This window comes from Eublepharis macularius, chromosome 6 (assembly GCF_028583425.1).
Source record: "Eublepharis macularius isolate TG4126 chromosome 6, MPM_Emac_v1.0, whole genome shotgun sequence".
Taxonomy (NCBI): domain Eukaryota; kingdom Metazoa; phylum Chordata; class Lepidosauria; order Squamata; family Eublepharidae; genus Eublepharis; species Eublepharis macularius.
Genome location: NC_072795.1, coordinates 13,849,022 through 13,872,282, shown reverse-complemented (window position 1 = coordinate 13,872,282; position 23,261 = coordinate 13,849,022). Strand labels below are relative to the sequence as shown.

Here is a 23,261-nt window from a genome sequence, read left to right as displayed (position 1 = left end):
TATTAAACCACAAGCCTATTATAGAAATCACTACACTGGAATCCTGGCATGCTCAGAACTGCAGCCGCTGGTCTCCCAATAAGTACCCAGTTCACCCAATGAAGTCAATATATAAGTATTTTATTGAACATTCAAACTTCATTAAGACATGTGCAATATGGCAATTTAATGGGTTTCACCCTAACTAAGACAATAATGATTGCTTGCTGGGGTTTAGCAACAGGGTCCAGATCACACTTAACACTAATTAAATACTTTATTCAATAAATACATACCAAACAAAAATGCATTTTAATGCTCTTATAAAAGTTTAGTCATTTTGAAAGGCATCTCCAATTCAGTCTAATATAGAACTATAACATACAATAAAGGTAGGTATGCCAGTTTAACATAATTTGCTGATTTTATACAGCACTTATACCTTTTAGTCCATAAGTAAATTATTAAATGATAAAGGACATCTAGCACAACCACTTCTAAAGAACTAGGAAATAAATTTCTAATAAAGAAAAAATTTACAGACCCCATGACTTTCCACCCAACCCCAACAGTCTAAACCCTAAAGAGGAGAAAGCCAAGGGCTCTCCCCACAAAAGCTCACGACAAAACGTCGCTTTGCTTATCAAAAATCTGTATTTCTGATCCGTAATGAGCATTGAGACGAGATTCAATGTATCCCCCAAGAAAGGAGCACAATGCACGTTGTGGATCGCCTAGTCAGCAACAGCGAGCACTGCATTCCAAAAACATCTCATCCCAGGGATTAAATGAGGTCAGCCACATTCATGGGCATTTCCTCCACTGTAGTATTGTAGAAAGTCTCAATATCCCGAAGGATCCGCTTGTCCTCCTCTGTGACAAAGTTTATAGCCACACCTTTCCTGCCAAAACGACCACCTCGGCCAATCCTGCACAGAAGAGGAAAAAAGGTTGAGAAAAAGCCTACATTTGACACGTCTTAGTTACCTGTTTTGGGGGGGTCAGAATTATAATTAGTACTCCTAGTAACAGTTAACTTTAGTTATCACAAATCCTGTGTTTACAGTACTGACTTTGGTGCCAAAAGCATGAGTAAGCATGTCTTGCTAGCTTTTTACTGGTAAAATTACAGAGGATGTCGGATTTCATGGCAGGCACATTTGCACTCAGTATGACTTCCACGGGCGGGGGGGATTTTACTCCCCAGATTCTTGGAGAACTGCTCCCACCATCGTACACACCGTTTCTTCCTGAATGTGGGCAGAGCTTGATGTCAGCTTGCAAAGGTTAAAAATTCTATAAACAACCACTCTATTGTTCCAAATCAAATTCCTGAAAGCCAAACATTAAAAACTATCTTTTTTTCAAAGACAAATTATTCAGTGGGAAAACTTATTTTTGGTAGGACAACAACTAGTATTTGCAAAAAAAGTTTACAGGGCACACATTATGTACAGGTTAACAAATCCACAATTCCTGCCTCCATCAGGCCACGCTATTAAGAGCTTTTAAGACAGACATAGCTCACAACAATCATTACAAAAAAAAGTATATAAATACCAACTCGCTCTTTATTCATACAGTGTGCCGCTTACGAATCCACGTCCTAAATTACGCCGTCGTTTCTGAGCACCATCCCGTCATCAACTGGGCTAGCGACTCCTGTATTTTTTTACATCAAGTAACAAGGTACAATTTACTTACTTCATTTAGGTACAAAGCTACTAGGAAAGATAGCTAAGCCTAGGAAGATAAACTGCAAGTACTACTAGAAAAATACACCAGAGAAAGAATCCCACTGTAAAAGGAACCAAAGCAATAGTAAAGGACAAAGAAACTTCCAATAAAGCAACATTAAACAAGCAGAAAGAAGCAAATATTGGTAAGTCTAGTAAGAAAAATAACAACTTTGAAAACAGCATGAACCTCCGATAATCCTAATCAACTACCAAGTCTGAGGGTTTTTGCAGACTCTACAACATGTGCCACAGAACACGAGGTCTGCAGCCATTAAGCTGTACTAGAATCTCACTTATCAGCCATCAACATCTCTTAAGTTTTCCCACTGGTTCATTTCATCAGCTAACGAAGAAGCTCTGCCCCGCCCATCTTCGTATTAAATATAATACAAGCGCGCACACGCACACAACGCAGGGGGTGCAAGAAAGCGAGGCAAGTTTGAGTGGTATAACAACTTTGAAGAAACAAGTAACCTGAGCACCAAACAGACACTCAGTGGAAACATTTGCCAACTGACCTGTGAATGTAGTTTTCACGATTGGTCGGCAGGTCATAATTTATAACCAATGACACTTGTTGCACATCAATACCACGAGCCTGCAAGTAAAGGCAACATATTACTAAGCTACCCCTTGAGCTCCTGGGCCGAGGAATCTGTTTTGTTGACCACGTTATAGTGATGAACTACAATAATGCAAGTCCATAGTGGAGCATGGTCTTTACTCTTCCAAGAGCTTGAGCAGTTCAGGCTACAACAACCTGCACCAAAGGAAACAGCTTTGGACCAAGTACATACAGAGGCAATGACTGTAGATACGTACCAACAAGTCAGTAGTGATCAAGACACGGCTTGATCCTGATCTAAACTCTCTCATGATAACATCTCGCTCCTTCTGGTCCATGTCACCATGCTGTGCAGATAAAAATAGGTCCCATTACACAAACACCTTACCAAAACCCACACACACACTCCACTGAAGGACATGACATGAACCATCGATAAGCCATCTGAATTTTGCTCAACTATTCCTTGATTCAGGCAAGTGGCTGCCTGATCTTTCTACTCTGCTACAGGGAAAACGTGGACTGCAAAATGCGTAAAGGATGGAGATTCTAGCAATACTGCATTCGTTCAGCAGGCCATCAATCTTGCCACTCAATTACGGCAAGAATATATAAAAACATGGCTGAACTAGGAGACACACTTCCGGCTACTCTTGGAGCTGTCTTCTCAAACAGAGCAGCATCATGCCATATACCCTCAAGTCTTACCAGAGCAGAGACAGTGAAGTCCCTTGCATGCATTTTCTCTGTAAGCCAGTCTACTTTCCTTCTTGTATTAAGGAAAATAACAGCTTGCGTAATGGTTAAGGTTTCATACAAATCACAGAGAGTATCCAGCTTCCATTCCTGTAAAGTTAAGGAAATAAGCATGAGCTGCGTGAATTAACACACCACCCCTTTTAACGCAATGCTCAAAAGTTCCTGCCATATTGGTAATACAGTCCCATCCAAGTCTTAGAAGGGTGTAAAGCTCAGCTTAGGATTGGGCTGCAGTTCAGCAGCACACTAAAGCAAGTTTCCCAATTATGTGTTGCACCAAGTCTTCAGACCAGGACACTGGACATTAAGAAAGAGGTCCACCCAAGTCTTTTACTGATCCAGTGCATGTCACTCTCCTTCTTGTGTGTACCCTGCTAGCATTACTATAGAAGCTAAGGCACAGCCTAGCTTCTGTAGTTTTAGCAAAGTGCTTGAACAAGAAGATCAGGTTGTAATGTGTTTCCTAAACTCTGCCCTCACCTCTCTCTCCACATTAATGTAGAATTGTTTGATGCCCTCAAGGGTCAATTCTTCTTTCTTCACGAGAATACGAATGGGATCTCTCATGAACTTTTTGGTCACTTCCAACACGTCCATTGGCATAGTGGCAGAAAGCAACACAACCTAGAACAGGAAAAGTTGTTAAGTGGACTAGTCTGAAATGGTTCATGTATCAGACAAGCAAAGTTAATGTATGAAACCAAGCGTCCCTGTCTGCTGTGGAAATCAAAACAGACAAGGATAGAAAAGAAACATCTTTGCTTTGTGCAGGGGGAACGACAACACAGCACTTCACAGCTACATTGTAACTTTACCTGCATCACTAGAGTGACCTATATTATTACTGTAATATAAAGTTTTATTGTACCTGAATGTTTGTGCTTAACTTCTGAAAAATTTCATAAATTTGATCCTTAAAACCCCGGCTCAACATTTCATCTGCTTCATCCAAAACAAACATTTTGATCCATTTGGGAGCTAAAAGAAAACAAAACATTTGGAAGCTTGATATTGCACTTTTAGATTGATTTAATGACTTCATCCAAAACCAGGAATCAGTTCTACCAGATGCTAAAGTAGATTCTTTTTGCATCTGTCTATGCATGGAGACCTTGCCCGACTGCTTAAGACTTGACACCCGCCTTCCCAAAGGTTTCATTTATTTAATTAAATCATTTATTTTCCCACCTACCACCCCATGGAGAAATTAAACCAGTACTTCACTTACACAGATAGCGCCTGTTTAACATGTCAAATACACGTCCTGGAGTTCCCACCACAATGTGGGGAGCTTCTGCCTGCAGCTTCTGCATCTCATTGCGAACATTTGTGCCACCAATGCAGGCATGGCAAGTTGCACCCATATAATCGCCAAGAGCTAGAATAACTTTTTGGATCTGAAACAGGAACTCTCAATTAGAATTTGTATTAATGGACTGCCATTCTTATTCAATTAGCTACAGCCTCTCAGTGAGTGCACATAAAGCGTACACAGGAAAAACTGCAACTCCCATTTGATAACCTATATGCAGTATTCAAACCCATTTACTACCCAGAAGGGCGATCTCATAAGCAGCTCATCACGTCCTAAGCTGTTTACTGTGTTTGGTAGTTTTCTGCTACTGCTAGTTCCCTTTCTCAGTAAGAAAACCTTGGCAAGGAACACAGTGAGGTATCCCCAGTCAGAATATACAGCCTGGTCTTAGCTCCAGTTGAAAGAAAAAAGTAACTGCATGCCAACAGAAAAGTGTAACTGATCCTCCTGGACTAATTGTGAGACCATGATGGGCTTCTTCACAGATACCCACCATGTGTCACTAGATCTATGGCCCTATACTGAGAGAGGACAGCTTGCTATGCCAGAGGAAGAATGGACAATGAGCAATCTAGACAACCATCAGTTTGCTTTCCTGGCAGCGCTGATGTCCATGTCGATCACTTTGGCACACCCATTAAGTATTAAAAAAGTAAAATTTTGCACAACCAATTAATTCGACCACATAAAGACTTTTAAGTCTTCTAGATACAATCACAGACAACGTGAGAGATGAGATGTTCAGACCAATTTTGCTCCTACTGAATTGGTTAAGTTCAAGAAAAAACTATACAGAACTGTGTTCAAAAACCCAACTGGGAAATGTGTTTTTTTTAAGACTCGACCAAGTCCCCAGAGGTGTCAGAGAAGTTATGTAGAATAGCTGTCGTCAGCAAGGGACACTGTTAAATTTGGGGGCCAAAATGAAAATTTAACAGGTCGGGCTTTATAAATCTTTTCAGACTGTTACAAACTGGTCCAGACTTACAAGAGTATTCAGTGATGTTCAAGAATACAGAATTTGATGGGAATTGTGTAGTGCTGCAAAAATGCTGTTCAACACAGAAAATTAAGAGATTGAAGCACACACAGTAGTTACATACATACAGAGAACTGATCACATGTGCACTGCAGTTTCCAAGTTGCACAACTGCATGCATTTTAACAGCGCTTTTCTCAAAAAACATTACACTGCAAGTCAGACTGTATTATTAGTATCACCAAGTGTTCTTACCCCCTCATCAATCCTACACGAACTTTCCCCGATCATCATCCCCACATCACTGGCCTATTACCACATCTCCCCTCTCCGTGTATTTAAAGGAGAAAGGCTAGTGGAACAGGGGCCAATTTTCACATTCATAGCCCAGAGACACAAGAGTAGCCATTACAGACTTAAAAGAAATCTATTCACTGTCCTACAGTTGTGAAACCTGAAACCTATGCAACATGTAAGCAGCTTTTTAACTACACTATCAATACCTGTTGAGCCAGTTCTCTGGTAGGGGCCAATACTAGTGCTTGGGTCTCCTTGAGATCAATCTCCAACTGTTGCAGGATGGAAATAGCAAATGTGGCTGTCTTGCCAGTACCTGACTGAGCTTGAGCAATCACATCATACCCTAAAAAAAGGATAGATATTTACTGCTCCCACACACAACACATCAAGGATTCAGTTTAAGTGTAGATTCCTTTTCAAGTGATCAGCAGTTAAAAATTCTCTCCATTTCAGGTCAGTCCCGAAAGATGGTATACCATCATCTCACTTTTCAAGGAAAGATGTGTTTTACTACCCCCAACACACGAGATTGATACTTTTTGGAAAATATTTATTGGAAAATATACTGTTCCAATTCTTAATGCTTGCTAATATTAAGCATTTGCCTACCTTTGATACATGGAATAATAGCACGTTGCTGAATAGCAGAAGGCTTCTCAAAACCATAAGCATAAATGCCCCTGAGGAGGGATTCTTTTAAGTTCATATCATCAAAATTGTCAACGATTTCATTCCAATTGCTCTGCAAGAAAGAAATTAAAACAGACTTTAGTTCACTCATCAAAACTTATCCCATAAAGATATCAAAGCGTCCACTGAAATACCAACCTCAATGACGCCATCGGGGTCCATTCCCTCTGGGCCATGATCTCTGGAAAGAAAAGAAAAAGCCGTTTGCTTAGTATTTTCAAGCTTTAAATTTAAAAAATTCTGAACTTGTGCTCTTTCAGTAGTATTGCAATTTACATTTTAGCTTGCTTTACAATCACTTCAGGATATTTACATATTGCAAGCGTGATATAAAACACTCAACACCCAAAGGAGCTGCCTTCTTTTGCAATAGAGGATTAGCAGGCACCTACAAGCTTTATTGCAAGAAGCACATGTGCTAATATGATGCAGTAGACAGCGTGCAGAATTTGAATGCAGCACACACATTCAGCTTAGAAGCGTAACTAGGATCCATCGTGGATCCTCAGATGCTCAGGAGAAAAGTAGTTATGTAAGTATTCTAAACAAAGTATGCAGTTTTGGAGAAGTCATCACTCTCAACCAATACTATCCTCAGAATTAGGGTTGAATGCTAAAGTTATATGCTAAAAAGGCCAAAAGAACAATTATGTCACCATAATAAAGCCTCCACCACCCACAAAACCTCCTTCACACACTGATCAGGTAGAACTAGAAACATTTTGCATGACTAGATGACATTACACAAGGCAAGAGCATTCCCAGCATACACTGCATTTTAGTACCCCCTCCCCAACTACCTGTGGAGTGCTGGAAGGAAAAATTAATTAGGGCTGTTTAACATTGTAATTTCAAAATCTTTGTTATAACACCAGTGGCTCTAAAACTTGAGTGAAAACTACACTGTGTTATGCCACCTTATTTTCCCTTCCTACTCCCTCTTTTATACCTAACTACATCATAATGAGCTGGTTATCTTCCACAGCAACAATTAACACTACTTCATTCCTTGCTAGGGTTGTCAACTCCAGGTTGTGAAACTGCTGAAGATTTGGGGGAGGGAGCATGGGGATGGCCCTCAGCAGGGGTATTCAAAGCTTTTGAACACATGGTGTAGAAGGTAAGCAAAGGAGCAGCACGGTTCCTCGGGAAGTTGTGAGTATAGGAACAACTACCAGGAGTAGGGTGGTTTTAGGTGATGGCCATGTTGGTCTGCAGTAGAACAGCAGGATTTGAGTCTAGACGCATCTTAGAGACCAATGGGTTTTCAGGGTATCAAATTTCGAGTCAGAATTCCTTTCTTCATGCATCTGATAAGTGCCTGCTTACTCCTGGAAATTCTTGGGGGGGGGGGATCTTGGGAGGAGGGAATGTGGAAGGTCTTCCCCAGGATAAAATGACAGAGGCCACCCTCCAAAGTAGCCATTTTCTCCAAAAGAAACAGCTCTTTCTGGCCTGGAGAGTAGTTGTAATTCCAGGAGATCTCCAGCCAACACCGGAAGGTTGGCAACCTTAGGCGGGAAAGCCCGCCACGCTGCATCACGGGAAGGGAAACCCACGCCCGGGGTCGCTTCTCCCCCCACTTCGCGCGAAGGGCCGCCGAACTCTCGCGAGAACTCCACACCGCGGGCCCGATTGCGCAAGCTCGAGGACGCGCCGGTGACTGACGAGGAGCCCGGCGAACGAACGGCCCGAAGCCGCGCCCCGCCCTGCTCCCTCTCGCCTCCCCTTCGGGCGAAAATGGACTCTTCCAAGGCACACGCGATGGGGGTCTTCCACGGTCACCGCTTGGGCGAAACCATGCAGCCTTACGGGGGAGGGGAAGGAAAGTGAGAGCAGCATGGAGACTCGTGCGGAGCCGCATTGGTCGACACGCGGCCGGCGGGAGGATTATTAAAACGGAGGGAAAGAGATCGGCTTAAGGGGAACGAGCGCTTTTGTTTTAAAGCCGTCACGGGGCGGCTTTGACTCGCTACCCCCCCCCCATCATGGATCGTGCCACTGGGGAGGCTCGGGTGAGGGACGGAACGGGGCTTTTTAATGTTTGGGAGCGAGGCCTTGAGCTAACATGCCAATGAAGGGGAAAAGGCAGCTGCTGTCCCCGTAGCGGCCTTGAAGGAAGCCCGTCGCCCGCCACACGCAGCTCACTGACAGCTCCTTTCCTCCCACAGCCCCTCGAGGGTTTCTTCCTCCCCGCAACTAGTCAGTTCCCCTTCCCGCCATCCGTATTACCGGCTATAATCCGCGGAGCCCCCTGACATGTTCCGATGACCGCCGCTCTCCTCAACTGAAAAGGCAGCGCCTCCGCGGCGCCCGCTTTATATATGCACTCGGTTGGCCGGATCTACTTTTACTCCCCCTCCTCCTCCCGTTGCGGAGGGATACACAAAATTTACAACTGCTAGAAAATACGGGACTCCGACGATGGAACGCCTCTCCTCCCCGCTCCAAGGAAAATCTTCGGATAGCTTACGCAAGAAGGATAATTTGGGGAGAATGCTGCCCTGGGGTTAAGAAAGGCCGCCCGCCCTCGTGAGGAACTCCTTCGCGCTCTGAGGCGCGGAGGGCTATTGCAGCAGTCGAGAGACGACGGGCTGCGTCCCGCTTTCTTTCCCTCCGCCCTCCTCAGGCGTGTAAACAGGGTTTCCTAGTTCGCCCCTGCCTCCGGGAGGACGGCTGCGGAGCCGGTAGGGGGCGTGGCAAAGGCGGGGCTTATGTTCTCTGAAAATGGCGGCAGTTGTCTGAGGGGAATTCCAAAGAATGGGATGGGAGGGGGGGGATGGTGAGAAGAGCCAGGGAAGGAAGAGGAGAGTCAAAGGATGGGAAATTGTGAGGGAGAAGGAGATGGTAGCTTACAAAGCCCTATAAAATGGATCAGTATTAGTCTCCCATATTGCAAGTATTTGGAAGAAGTTCAGAGAATGGGGCTTGCTCAGGGCCACCTGGTAGGTATGCCAGCCTCCAGGTGGTAGCTGGAGATCTCCCAGAGTTACAGCTGATCTCCAGGCAACAGAGACCATTTCCCCCGCAGAAAACGGCTGCTCTGAAGGGTGAACTCTATGGTATTATACCCTGCCGAGTCCACTCCTATCCCCAAACCCACCCTTTCTAGGTTCAACCCCCCCCAAATCTCCAGGAATTTCCCAACATAGACCTTGCAACCCTACAGTACCGGGGTGAAATTTGAACTCAGGACATAGCTCAATCACTTTGTGGCTGTACCATTCTTTTTTTTCCTGCTTTGGACCCCTTTGGCAATTTGTTGAAGCTTAACTACCCCTTCTCAGAATAATGTTGGAGTACCGGTGTGGGAGCATATTACACCGGTGCTACGCCAGCTGCATTGGCTGCCAGTGGAGTACCTAATCAGGTTCAAGGTTTTGGTGTTAACCTACAAAGCCCTACGCGGACTGGGACCGACGTTTCTGAGGGACCGTCTCTCACCATATGAGCCCTGGAGGACTCTCCACTCTGGTGGAAAACATCTTTTAAGTGTCCCTGGCCCTAGGGAGGCCCACCTGGCGTCGACCAGGGCCAGGGCCTTTTCGGTCCTGGCTCCAACCTGGTGGAACGCTTGTCTTGTGAGACAAGGGCCCAGCAAGATTTGCTTGCATTTCGCCGGGCCTGTAAGACGGAGCTATTCCGCCAGGCATATGGCTGATGCCGGGCAGTGCCCCCCCCCCGTGAAGGGGGGGTTAAACCATCGCCCCTATGCGAACAAAGGGGCATGTATGAACCACTATGCAGCATGAACTCTAATATCTAATGTTTTTAATTGTTTTTAAATGTATTATTTAATGTTTTTAATGGTGTTTGTATTTGTTATCCGCCCTGAGCCTGCGAAAGCGGGGAGGGCGGAATATAAATATAATAAATTAAATTAAAATTAAATGTTTTTAAATCCATAAAATACGTAGGATTATGAAGGAAACCAATTGTGTTGAAATACAGTTACCATTTTTTTCCCCATCCAAGTTCATGGACCCCCTGAAATCTCAAGGGCTCCTTGGACCCCAGGTTAAGAAACCCTGTACATTTGAGATCCTCAGACTCCATGACATGAAACTCACTGGTTGACTTTGGGCTATTCGTTTTCTTTCTGCCAAATCTATTTCACAGGAATGCCAGAATAAGATGGGGCATGAAAAACCATGAACACTGGCCTGAGCACCGTGGGAGACCAGTAGGATAAAAGCTTAAGAGATGGACAGGTATTTAGGAAAGCTGTCTGGGTGCTTTTGTTTATCCAAAGTATCCTTAAAATCAAGAAGATTTATTGGGGAAAGAACAAAATTCGGGTCCAGTAGTAGCTTAAAGACCAAGTCGATTTCCAGGGGATGAGCATTTAAGAGTCAGAGCTCCCTTCGTCAGATGAAATCTAGTTGGTCTTTAAGGTGCTACTGATCCAAATCTTGCTCTTCTACTACAGGCCAACACAGCTACCCATCTGAAACAATTTTACAGGGGAAAGTGACTGTATCCCAGGAGTGCTGGAGGCCAGGACTTTCAAGCATGTATATTTAACTGTGTAAGGAGCAGGGCTACTGCTTAAGTTTTAAAAAGAGGTGCCAGATGGCATTCAAACCTGGATAGAAATACTGTTCTTTATTCCAGAATGCTAATGTCTAATCCTAAAGTAGTAATTTATTTTTATATCTCACCAATGGGAACCCAAAATGGTTTAGAACGTTCTATCCATTTTATTCTCACAACAACCGTGTGAGGTAGATTAGGCTGAGTATGTGTGATGGGCCCAAGGTCACCCAGTGAGTTTCCATGGCAGGTGGGGATTTGAACCTGGATTTTCCAGGTCCTCATCTGACAGTCTAACCACTAGACTGCACTGGCTCTAGTTACTTACAATCAGGGCTCATTTTGAGGGGGGACGCGCCAGAACGCAGTTCCGGCAGTTCCCCAAAGAGGTCACATGTGAGGTGGCCCCGCCCACCTGACTCTCGGCCGTTTTGGGCCTGTTTCGGCTTGGATTGGGACCAAAACTGCCCAAATCTGCCCTCTGACGGGTGGTGGATCACTCTCCCACTCAGCAGCGGCCCGATCCTGACCATTTTAGGCCCCTTTTCGGGCATTTTCAGCCCCTTTTTGCCATTTTGGGCCCAATTTCAGCCCTGAATAGCCAGGATTGGGTCCAAAACAGCCAGGATAGGTGATGTCAGGGGGTGTGCCATAGGCAAATAAGTTGTGCCAATGACACATTTCCGGTGATGTCAAGGGGTGTGGCATATGCTAATGAGTTATGCTAATGAGTTCCTCCAGCTCTTTTTCTACAAAATGAACCCTGCTTACAATGATTATTCAATGAGGAATAACGATGCATAAATTGTATCAGCTTCGTTCTTCTATTAATAGCACTCTTTGGCATTTAAAAAAGGTTCTAGGACTTAGCCCCAGCAACCCATGGAGAAGGTTTTGGTATATAAGAGACGTGGAAGTCAGAGTTTTGTTCAGAGTTCTGCTTTTTAATTCTATTGTTCCATTGAATCACTTTCTGTTCTAACTCCGTCTAACAAGAGACAGCATAGTAGTACATTCAGATTGCTTCACTTGCTGCTTTCAGACACTTCTTCAATTAGCATATTATATAAAAAGATGAATGAATTTAAAGCATCAAATCAAACCTTTGGAGCAGTGGCTTAAGCAGGTATCAGAATAGGAATTAGGCACGATATTGGTTCACTGCCAGTCTTTATGAAGGCAGCACCCAGCTGTTCCCCATTGAGTTGAGCCTTGCATGAAATTCAATGAATGATTCTCTTCCTCCAGAAAAGACTCGGAGTTAAATTTACACGAACAGGGAGGTGCTCTAAGTTTCTTAAGCATAATCGGAGGCCTTGCGCTATTTGTTGTTCTTGTTGTTTGGAAATTGATTTTTTTTGTTTTTGCGACGCTGCCACTTTTCTCTTTATATGAGCTGCTTTCAAAGTATCCACCTTGAAAAAAATCCTTGTATGCTTCACGGTTTTGGAGAGGGGCAGGTTGGGTGCACAGTCTGATTTTTCGGCAGTTTCAGCTGCCTGTTGCACCTCCCTGTTTTCTTGTGTCCGTTGAGAATATGCCCTAGAACATCCCCAACTGGGACGGAGCTTTGAGAGGGAAGGCTTGTAGCAATGGTTTCCTGAAATAAGTTTGAAAATTACTGTTCTAAGCTCAGAAAGCTAGATACACCTGCTGCGTTCATGGTCTGTAGGAAATACTCGGTTGATAGGGGTGGCTGAAGATCTGAAACCAAAGATTTGCATAATAAACTTTTTTGGGCCACTATCCTATGTAAAGTACTTACTTCAACTCATTGGGATTTATTGCTGCGTAAATAGGATTAGAACTGGGACGTATGAGTTAACCAGCAATCAGTGCTGCCATGATTCTTTTTCTTTCCTCGGGTGGTCTTCCTGTTGCTTCCTCATCTCAATAGTTCCTGTATGTTCTTATTTACCCAGTCCAGTCCCAAATGAGTAGTCTGTTCCATCAGTCCCACAGGCTGGCCTGTAAATCCCAGGAAGAACTGCATAAATAGCTGGCAGTGATTATCTTTTATCTTTACGACAACTTTTTGGAACTGCTGGGTGGGGGGGTTCATGGGATCTCAGTCCGTCATTTATCTCATTATGGAAAAACAGGTTCTTTAGGATAGCCTGTTATACTTTAAAGTTGCTGCTTCTATATGAAATTGCCTTACAATGTTAAGGTGTTGTTCAGTCCAGCCTAAGCGTTACCAACTCAGGATTTGGAAATATCTCAAGGCTTTGAAGGTGGAGCCTGGTGAGGGCGGGGTTTGGGATGGGGAGGGGAGGAATCCCAGTGGGGTATAAAACCATAGAGTCCATTCTCCAAAGCAGTCATTTTCTCTAGGGGAACTGATCTGTATGGCCTGGAGGTTAGCAAGCCTACTCTACTCCAATGTTTAGAATAGCAGCAGTTCTGTAGGTCCTTAGACAGAGATTGTTGTAAGCCCTGAGTGTTTAGTTGGAAGTGCCAGAGCTTGAACTTGGGTTCTTTGCTTATCAAACTTGTATTTACCACTAAACTGTGTTTACCCCTTGACAACGAGAATAGACTGGGGGCGAGTGTTTGTGCTTTCTCATCCTTATAGTTGAATTCTGTTGGCAAATCCTTCCCCTTTTACAACATATGTGATTTAAGCCATTTAGTATTCTCTGGAGGCCTTGATACTTCAAATATTAAGGCCTTTGGCATGCCCTGCGAAGCAGTACATTAACATTGTTTAACCTCAGTACAGAGGCTAGTACTCCAAATTCAATAGTTTCAGGTGGGTAGCCCTATTGGTTTGTAGTAGAAGAGCAAGATTTGGGTCCAGTAAAAGGAGCTTTCCATGGTCATAGATCCAGAGGAGTTAGCCGTGTTAGTCTGTAGTAGCAAAATCAAAAAGAGTCCAGTAGCATCTTTAAGACTAACCAATTTTATTGTAGCGTAAGCTTTCGAGAATCACAGTTCTCTTTGTCAGATGCATGGAGGGCAAAAAGAAACTGGTCAGATATAGAGGAGCCATCCCCCAAAGTTGTTTTGTTTCTGGGCAAGCCTAGGTTGGCTCCATGGAGAACTCATGAAGGAAGTAACATTTAAAGTGACCCAAAGGCAAGCCACAAATTACAAGGGAAGATGAACATAAGAAAAATTATTATTTTTATTATATTTATATCCCGCCCTCCCTGCAAACAGACTCAGGGTGGGTTACAAAAACAACCTCAACCAGATAATTCCATTGGCTTCAAGGGCCATCTAGCCTGGCTTCTGTATAAGCACTGTTTACCAGCATTTGGCATATTATTTTTTTAAAAAAAAACTGATAAAGGCGGATCATTCTCTTTAAACAACAAATCCTCAAGTACATCAAATTTCATAATCTTTGGTTGCAAAGCATGCAATAAATCATTTGTTCACCATTTGTGTTAGAAGAGATCTCAGAATCAACCTAGTCTTTGAGTTAGCATTGCACAAAAAAAGAGGTAGGAACCCTTTCAAGGAACCATGCCAAGTCAAAGCTAGCTGGGACTGCCATCTTGATGTGCGAATAACAGAAGGTTAATTAATTTGTATAAGCAGACATTATGAAAATAAGGCCTTATGTTACTTTGTCCTCAAACCCTTGTGAGGAAGGCTGTGCTTTTCTCAACTTTTTGGGGGGCTGGGACTTTTCTTGCTCAGCATGTAAAGATCTTTAATGAGAAAGTGTTATAAAAAGCATGTTCAGTCAGAGAAGGTATGCACATGTTTGAGGGCAGAGTTTGCCCTTCAGGGTGTACGGAGATATAATGAGAAAACTGAAGCAGGTGGTAGTTGCTGATAAACTTCTGAAATAGTGTTGCATTAACATTACATTTGGGAACCCAAAAAGCTATGAAATACTCTGTATTTCATTTTACAGACAGCTGTCAGCAAAAGCATAGAAGAAATTTCTTCACTCAAGAAAAGACTGATGTGAGTGTATTCCTCTTTCTACAAATTTTATGATTTCACATACTCCATAGATCATTCATATATTTAGTTTGAAAGTATAACAACTTGCTGAATTGGGAAAATATGTATATATGGTTTGTGGGTTTAACTTTTTATTTTGGCAAACAGCAGATCTAATGTATGTGTGTAGCTTTAAGTGAGCCTGCGGTGGGCTAGTTTCACCCTCTTCTTACCATGCCTCTTTGGTATCACTTTACCATCTTAATTGTTTTTAATGTTTTTTATGATGTAGTGGCTTTATTGTTGTTTCCTACTTTGGGTCTCAGTTTTATGGGAGAAAGTCAGGTCAATAAATGTTCTAAGCAGCAACTAAATAAATTTAAGGTGCTTGTAAAACTCCCTAATTTCAGGAGCAGCTTTCTGTGTTTTTAGTGACATGGAATAATGGCTGTACAGAATAGTGCCCCACTGCCTGCACAATGCAGTTTTCTTGGGTTTCTCTGAAACAGCCAATAGCTGGCAGAATAACAACTTGATTCCTGCATGATGGGCCAAGCATCATCGTTTTTGTTGCTCTATTGATAGATCTGACACCAGATCTTGGGACTGGGTAGCAAGATAAGTGTCAGAAGCGCTTGACTGTGATGTTCACGAAGCCCAAATGTAGCAGGATATCTTACTTTATGGTTTTATAATATTAATGTTACTGCATGTGCTCCCTTCTGCATGCAACCTTCATCACGTGTGGAATCTCTAACTTGCATTCAGGTTGCTCACCTGGAACCACAACCAATTTAGGGGAATTTAAGCTCAGTGCCAGGGGGAATTGTTTCCTCAGCCTGGCTAGCTTGGAACCCTGACACACTTGCCAGGTAGGGGGGGCAGAATGTGTGGTTTAGGAATCTTTGCCTGGATAGTGGACAGGCAAGCACAAAGTGGCTCTGTGAGGCTACCAGGAACCTCAAAACAACTAGATCTTTTCCAAAAAAAAAGATTTTGTTTAGAGAAATACAGGGGTACAAGAATTGAAAGGTATTTTGATGTTAAAATATTAAAATGTGTCCAGAAGGAGATACGTTTGAAGAGTTCAACGGAAGGAGAGAAGTAGAAAGTCAGGGCTGCCGGCTGAACAAAATTTCTGGACCAGACAACGGCTATGAGGGGGAAGAAGGAAATGGGAGATTTAAGGACAGGGAAAGAAGATTTTTGGGAGAGAAGAAATGAAAAGTCCAAGTCCTGCAAAAGAGGAGGGATTTATCTATCCTCAGTCTGCATAGCTGAGTCTATTTAACCAAAGGGCAATGATCCAGAGACCAGCACTTATGCCCAAGGGAAACTGGTAAAATAGTAGAGGACTTAGAGCCAAGCTACAAGTGACGCCTGACACAGGTTGGACACTTGTCAGCTTCCCTCAAGTTTTGATGGGAAATGTAGGCATTCTGGTCTTGCAGCTGTAATGGAGAGCCAAGCTGCAAGACCAGGACGCCTACATTTCCCATCAAAACTTGAGGGAAGCTGACAAGTGTCCGACCTGTGTAAGGCGTCACTTGTAGCTTGGCTCTTAGGCAGAGCTTCTAAAGATCCTAAGAAAATAAAAGGTAAAGCAGTGGAGGGATGCTGATTTGTGGCAAGGAAAAGTCCTGAAGTTCCAAAGAAAGTAAAACAGAGTTGGGCTCCTCTGAACAAGCGGTGGGGTTGAGTCTACCACACTGTGGTGGAGCAGCAATAGTTATAGGAGCCAGCACAAAGGAATATCAAGGAAATTATTATAAAGTACAGAAATTTGGAGTGAGACCAGGATGAGCATCTGTGGGTTTCCTAGCTCTGATTGGATTGGGGCGGGTGGGGGGATCTCCCCTGGAGGGGATTACATCCAGGCAGGGGAATACCCTGGGTGGAGGCTTCATTCATTCCTGAGGCCGGCTGGTCGGAGACATTCAAGGTCAATAAAAGTTATCAGGCCACCTAGTGGCTTGTTAGTAATTCAGTTTTACAACCTGGAGGACTTGCATTTGCTGAGGCAATTACATTGATAGACAGAGGTGAGTGCCAGCATTTCTGAGCCCAGCCCTTGTGGCAAAAGGTAGATAACTGCTGTCCCATCAGTGGATCAGTCCCCCCTCATTTTGGCCACTCAGTATAGACTGACTGAGGAGAGCCAGGATCTCACCTCCTCCAAAGCTAGGCATTGCCAGCTCCTGAAATGATTGCTGGTGGTGAGAGTTTAGTTAAGTTGGATTCCTAGACAGTGCATGTCTAGGAAAGGGGATCTTGGTAACAGTAAAAACAGTAATCCCATCAGGTCTAGAGCCTTGTGTGAGTCGAATAAACTAGTTCCTATCTCTAATATTTCTAAATTGTAAGGAGAACGGTACCCTGGCTTTTCACATTACAGCTGTTGTTCGTACGGAATATGTTCTTGAGGCTCCCAGTGAAGGGAGGAATACCTCTCTAAGTTTTTTTGAATTTTCTAATCAGTTACCAGCTGCCTTACTGTAGCTCCAGCTCTGTACTCTCCCAGTGTGCCGTGGCTGTCAGCAATAAGCAGATAGTCCTGTTCCTTGAGAAGCAAGGATAAGCATTCTGACAACCTGGAGCACGTTGCAGAACCATATTGATCCTTTTATGTGCATCACCTGTATCACTCCTCCATTTAACTTAACAATTTTGCTGTTATAGTCCAATTAGAGGACTGCATCTTACATTTTTATACTGGAAGCAGTTTTTAGAACTCCTTTCCTTTCTCCTGGCCAAGCCAAAATATGATAGTGTAAATAACAATTGGTTGCTTTACCTAAAACAGATACAGCTCTGCCCTTGGGCTTACAACCTCCATAAAATAGGACATATAAAAGAATGTAAAGAGTTTTTTAAAGGTAGATAGATGTGCAGGTCCAGTTAAGGGAAAACGCCAGTGTGAAGAACTGGATTTGAATCTGACGTTTACGTAACCATATGTTATGAGATGAAAAGATATCATGAGATAAAGAGTTGATAAAGGTCAACAGGCAGATCTGGGGGTTTTCTACATGGGTTTTTTCCCATCAGTTCTGGCCCCATACAGCCTTGGTTTAATTCCTTGATTTCCACACACTTTTTTTTTGCCTTTAGTTTTTGCTTCAGTTTTGTTGGGTTTTCCACTGGTTTTTTTCCATTTCTTTTGAAACCACTTTTACCCTGATCTTTTTCTGGAAACTGAAAATGCAGAAAAAGCACAGGCGGAAAATTTAGAAGAGAACCCTTGAAACACCGCATTGAAATTTGAAAGGGGAGTTAATCATCCAGAATTCAGAAGAAAACCTGAAGAGGAATGGAGCCAAAAGCTGCAAAAATTGCCTGTGCAAAAAAGGCCCTTCCCCCCCTTCCTTCCCCCTCCTGGTTTTGTTTTCTATCTTTTTAAAATTGTCATTTTCATATCAGTCTATTGACCTACCATTGTAATAACAGGGGCAGCAGATTCTCTGAATTCCCACGTTTCCTTTTTAAAAAGTAGGGTTAGCCTCTTCCTTTACAGAAATAGGAGGAAAAAGGCATGTATCCAACAATGGAAGGGGCTAGAGAGTTGGGTGTTTTTAAAATGAAAAATGGAAATTCAGAGAATCTGCTGCACCTGTTATTGCAATGGTAGGTCAGTATAGCAATATGAAAATACTATTATTTAAAAAGTGCAAAAGCCCTGATGACCCAGGGGAGGCAGGGGACCACCACTTCTGATGCCAGAAAAAAACAGCTTGGTTTGAAAAGCAACGAGGCCCCTGCTGCTCCGGGCTCCATCCCAACAGAGGTCAGTTTGCTCCACCAGTGCTGGTCTCCCCCTCCTGGTTCTGGGTCAGCCTGGGCGGGGCTCTCTGGTTTGGACCGTGGAGGTGGGAGGACTTGGTATGGGTGGCAGGGCTGCTCCTCTTTTAGGCTTCCCCACGCAAAGGCATCCAATTGTGTTCGTTTTTGATTTTTTAAAAAACATTCAGTCCTTATGGTGATATAGCCATGCACAAAAAAGGAGAGATGTGAGTGCTATGATGTTGCCAATTATACCACTGACGATATCAGCACCCTCTCTACAAAATCCTGAATATTTAAGACATGTCAAACAAAATAAACCCACTCCCCAATTGTAAAAATGATGAGGGAGGGAAATCATGGAAGAAACCTACCTAAATGGATTTCAGTGCTTGGGGATCAACTGCTGAGGAAATCAGGAATAAGGCAAAAATTGGGAAAGCCCTAGGGAAAGACAGAACAGGATCTTGATTTTGTGGAGGACAAGAAGGGCGTACTGGCCAAGTTTGCACGTGACAGCAAGTTATTGAGGATGATGAGAACCAAGGGTGGCTGTAGGAAGATCTTCACAAATTGGGTGAGCAGGCAACAATCTGGGAAACAAAGTTCAGTGTAGGTAAATGTAAGCTGATACACATTGGAACAAAACATTTCAAGTATATGCTAAACATGCTACTACTGAGAAGGAAAGAGACCTTGGATAGCTGAATGAAAGTGTCAACTCAGTGTGCTGCAGCAGTGAAAAAGGCAAATTCTATGCTGGGGATTAATAGGAAGGGATTAAAAATATTACAATGCCCTTGTATAGGTCTAGGGTGCAGCCTCATTTGGAATACTCTGTGCAGTCCTGGTCACTGTATCTAAAAAAAGACATTGCAGAGCTGGAAAAAGTACAGAACGAGGTGATTGGGGTTTGGAGCACCTTTCCTATGTGGAAAGGCTTAAGAGTCTGGGACTTTTCCATTTAGAAAAGAGATGGAGGTCTCCCATGCAGGGACAAACCAGGGCTGACCCTGCTCAGCTTCTGAGATCTGACAAGATGGGGCTAGCCTAGTCCATTCAGATCAGGGCTGCCCCATTTCTACAATAATGCAATCCCCCTCCTCATTTCTTCAAATCATGTTATGTTCTCTGACATCTTCTTTTTAACAAAAAACAGGGTATCCCCACAGACTTAAACTCCCCGCCCCGGTACTGTTTCATGTTTCTGATGCGGGATTAAGGCCAAAGACTGTGTTTTGAACTGACCCCTCTAATCAGGACTAATGTCAGACTAGGATCTGGGAGAACCTGGTTCGAATCGCCACTCTGCCATAAAGTAGAGTGACCTTGGGCTAGTCAAACACTGTCAGCCTAACCTACCTCGCAGGGTTGTTGTGGGGCTAAAATGGAGGAGTGAATTATATATGCCGCCTTGGGTCCCCATTGAGGAGAATGGTGGGGTATAAATATAGCAAAAAAAGAAAAATAATGGTAAGTTGTAACCTGGAAGGAACAGTCCTTCGAAGAAGTGTATGCTTGTTTGTTTAGTATGGTTTTGTCCTGTGTGTCCTCCACAGAGCTCAAAGCGGCGCCCAGCACTCCCCCCTCCCTTTTATCCCAGATCCTAGTACGACGCCTAACCCGACATTACACTGACTGAACTAGATGGAAATCCATGATCAGATCTGTTGCATTTTTAAAAAAATGGTTCATAGCGGCAGTGTTTTTGGTGGGAAAGGGGGGACCATTCACCCCACATTGCTTTTCCAATTCAGATTCCTTCTGCCAAGCTATTTGCCCTACAGGGTGAAACTTAGATACTTATATAGTACCTCTAAGGTTTACCCCATAAGGCTAATAGCAGTATGAGGGATAGCAGTTTTAATGATAATGGTGTGTGGGGGTGGGGCGGGGTGGGGAGAGCAGAATTAAGCCTCTACTTGTCACTAACTTTTCTCTTTAATAATTTTAAAAATCTGTTCTGTCTAAACTGCATGGAGGGTGTCTGGGCGCAGTAGTCATTTTGGAATGTTCTAGGGGCACTGATCCTGTGAAATAGTACACCGTAGGAGAAACCTCTTCCAGAGGGGCAAGTGGTGATTGCGTGTACTTTTGTCTTTAACCCTTTCTCTACCTGCTGTTCCCTTCTACTACTCACTTCCCCATGAGCTCCCCCTTCCACGGTTCCAAATGAATATTTGTGTTTAGAACTTTGGAGACCGGGGCGGGGCATAATCTAGAGTGGAGGAAAGACTCCTACGTCCATTTTTTCCTTCTCAGATCCTGATTGGCCACAGCAGCAATCATCACTCAAATCCCCATATACCTACCTGGACTCTGAACCAAGCCTTGTGATTCTGGCCTCATACAAATCCAAGTGTTTGTCAGCCAATCAGAGCCCCTAAATTGGAGAGTTCTAGGAAGCCTCGGTTTAAAAAGGTACTTTGGAACCCAAATCTTCAGATAGGGGCTTGGAGGCTCTGGTTAAGAGCAACAGATTAGCTGGGATTTTTATTTGGGTTACGTTTTTTTTAGGTAGGGTGGGTAGGCTTAGGGAAGAAAGTTTATTTTTAGGTAATAAATATGCACCCTGATAAAAGCCAGAAGCACCAAATCTACCTAGTTTCTGAAGACCAGAGACTGAGGTGAAAGGGTAAACCTACATCTTTCAGGGAAATTGGTTTTGGTAGTCAAGCCCAGTAAACCTTTTAACGTTTTAAGTAAAGGTTCTGGTTAAAGGAAGCAAGAATCTCACCTCAGTGTTTATTTACCCACTGTCATAGATCCAGAGAAGTTAGCCATGTTAGTCTGTAGTAGCAAAATGGTTAAGAGTCCAGTAGCACCTTTAAGATGAACCAATTTTATTGTAGCATAAGCTTTCAAGAACCACAGCTCTCTTCATCAGATGCAGAGAACTGTGGTTCTCGAAAGCTTATGTTACAATAAAGTTGGTTTGTCTTAAAGGCCCTACTGGACTCTACTATTTTATTTACCCACTGAGGCTGAAACATTCCACACATAACACTTGCTCTGTTTAATACCTTTTTGTGTGTGTGTTCACCTGTGTCTTAGCTGTCCAGTTGAATGTTTTAATTTATTTATTAAAGCATTTATACCCTGCCTTTCCACATAGTTCATGGTGATTTAGTAAAAGGGGGAGTAAATTGACCTCCTAAGTATACAAGTATTGTTATAACAGTCTCTGGAGAAGAGACCTCTAGGGGGAGCACACAGTTTACACATTACCAACACTTCATCACAAACTCGTGTCACCCATTCTCACGATTGTGGGCAGTTGGTGATTCAAAGATAAGGAGAGGCTAGTGTGAGGGAGGGATTGTTTTATAATAGCTCCAGGCAAATACAAAGAACCCTGAAGCATTTCAATATGACATAATTCTAAACATCATAAAGCTTTGGGCTTTATCTTGTCCAGCTTCCTTCCTTCCATAACTGCCACAGCCACACAGAAATGACTGTTTCCATTTTAAATATAGCATGAGCCTGTCATGCACATACACACATGCTTGCAAGTTACGTCTAAGACCCTTTCCGTCTGGGTTATTGCTTAGAATGAAGTCTGTTTGCCTAATATATTGTGAACGTTGGTTTTGCAGAATTCCTTTTCTGTTTCGAGGGGATGAGGTGAGCGTGCTTGGAGGAAAGCTCCCTTGCAATCTTGTGGGAAGTGTTTGTGCCAAAAATGCAGGTTGGAACTGTGTCTGTTTAATATTGCAGTGTGCAAACAAGCTATTTCTCAGGATGCCAAAGGCAAGAGTGTGAACATGGAGGAATCGAGGGAAATGCTGCCTCAGAATGACCGTTGCCATAGAGTCCCTGTCCAAAGAAGAGAAAACAGCAGCCCGAATTTCCTCTGCGAGGGGGAAGCTCTAAAAAGGACACGATGAGAACTTGATGGCGTGGAGAAAACAAAATATGCAAACTTGCTGCTGTCTAAAAAAAGAAAAACTGCATCTTTGCCAGAGAAGTGCCAAAGGCCAACAGATTTTTTTTTTTTTGGTTCAGCTGCCCGGGATGGCAAAGAACTATGAGCGAGCAAGTTTAGAGCTGCTCTGCTTTGCAAAACAAAATGCTGCAAAGAAGGAATGAGTAACTTCCAGAATCTGTTTGCCGTCTTGTTGGCACTGTTGTAACAGACGCCCCACTGCTCTGCAAGCCATTGAAACTAGAAAGCTGTACGGCATGGCTGGAGGCAAGAGGAACGCGAAAGTAGTGCTAAATATATCGGGCCTGACTTCATCTGGCAAATGTTAGCACCGACGCGTATCTTAGGGAGAACTTGTTAACGTCTGCCAATATCCGCCCTTTTATGCCACCCGATATGGGTCAGGAAAGAAAGTAGAGGTGGCACATAAACTCGGAGCCATCAGTCCTATCTGTGGGGCATAAAAGTAACTTGTGCTTTCCCACGGAACCTTCTTTAGAATAGCAGGATTCAGGTCCAGTAGCACCTTGAAGATCAACTAGATTTCCAGGATATGAGCTTTCTAAAGTCAGAGCTCCCTTTGTCAGATACAAGGAGTGGGAAAAGGAAAGAGGCCTTATAATCCAGGCCGGGAGTGGGAAGGGTATTGTTAATTAGAGTGTCAAGAAACTAGCTATAATATACGTTGCAGTTAGCTTGACAGAACCCTGGTGCAAAGTGCAAAAACTTCGCATCCGTAATGTGAGAAAAATCCTGTGTTCAGCCTTGGGGAATCCATTGTTCCACATTTGCAA

The 23,261-nt window shown here is 43.4% G+C and overlaps 1 protein-coding gene and 3 non-coding genes across 7 annotated transcripts; all 4 read right to left on the bottom strand.

Moving 5' to 3' along the window:
• Positions 1-104: 104 nt before the first annotated feature.
• On the bottom strand, positions 105-8,636 carry EIF4A2 (eukaryotic translation initiation factor 4A2). Of its 4 annotated transcripts, none has more exons than XR_008597285.1 (12): positions 8,559-8,636; positions 6,465-6,507; positions 6,246-6,378; positions 5,840-5,979; positions 4,271-4,439; positions 3,911-4,020; positions 3,523-3,666; positions 2,992-3,129; positions 2,541-2,630; positions 2,237-2,316; positions 1,561-1,641; positions 744-908 (listed from the first exon to the last, which is right to left on the bottom strand). XR_008597285.1 is itself a non-coding variant. In XM_054982187.1 (11 exons), the coding sequence occupies exons 1-11, from the start codon at positions 8,585-8,587 to the stop codon at positions 764-766; spliced, it is 1,221 nt and encodes a 406-aa protein (XP_054838162.1). In that variant the 5' UTR covers positions 8,588-8,636; the 3' UTR covers positions 105-763. The 4 variants fall into 4 exon arrangements, 1 of the variants encoding a protein (XP_054838162.1); XR_008597283.1 differs by having other exon boundaries at positions 753-908; positions 1,540-1,641; XR_008597284.1 differs by having other exon boundaries at positions 819-908; positions 1,544-1,641.
• Positions 3,309-3,487, bottom strand: LOC129332980 (small nucleolar RNA SNORA81). The gene has a single exon (XR_008597379.1). It is a non-coding gene; the product is annotated as a small nucleolar RNA SNORA81 (small nucleolar RNA).
• LOC129332970 (small nucleolar RNA SNORA63) lies at positions 3,733-3,863 on the bottom strand. The gene has a single exon (XR_008597369.1). It is a non-coding gene; the product is annotated as a small nucleolar RNA SNORA63 (small nucleolar RNA).
• Positions 6,055-6,125, bottom strand: LOC129332982 (small nucleolar RNA SNORD2). The gene has a single exon (XR_008597381.1). It is a non-coding gene; the product is annotated as a small nucleolar RNA SNORD2 (small nucleolar RNA).
• Positions 8,637-23,261: the final 14,625 nt, after the last annotated feature.

Excerpts from the sequence above, each read along its gene's own strand:
- EIF4A2 (XM_054982187.1), bottom strand. The coding sequence starts at position 8,587 with ATGTCAGGGGGCTCCGCGGATTATAGCCG. Across the intron at positions 6,508-8,558 it reads GGCTCCGCGGATTATAGCCG|AGATCATGGCCCAGAGGGAA; the intron begins GTAATACGGATG and ends TTTTCTTTCCAG. Across the intron at positions 5,980-6,245 it reads TATTATTCCATGTATCAAAG|GGTATGATGTGATTGCTCAA; the intron begins GTAGGCAAATGC and ends TCCTTTTTTTAG.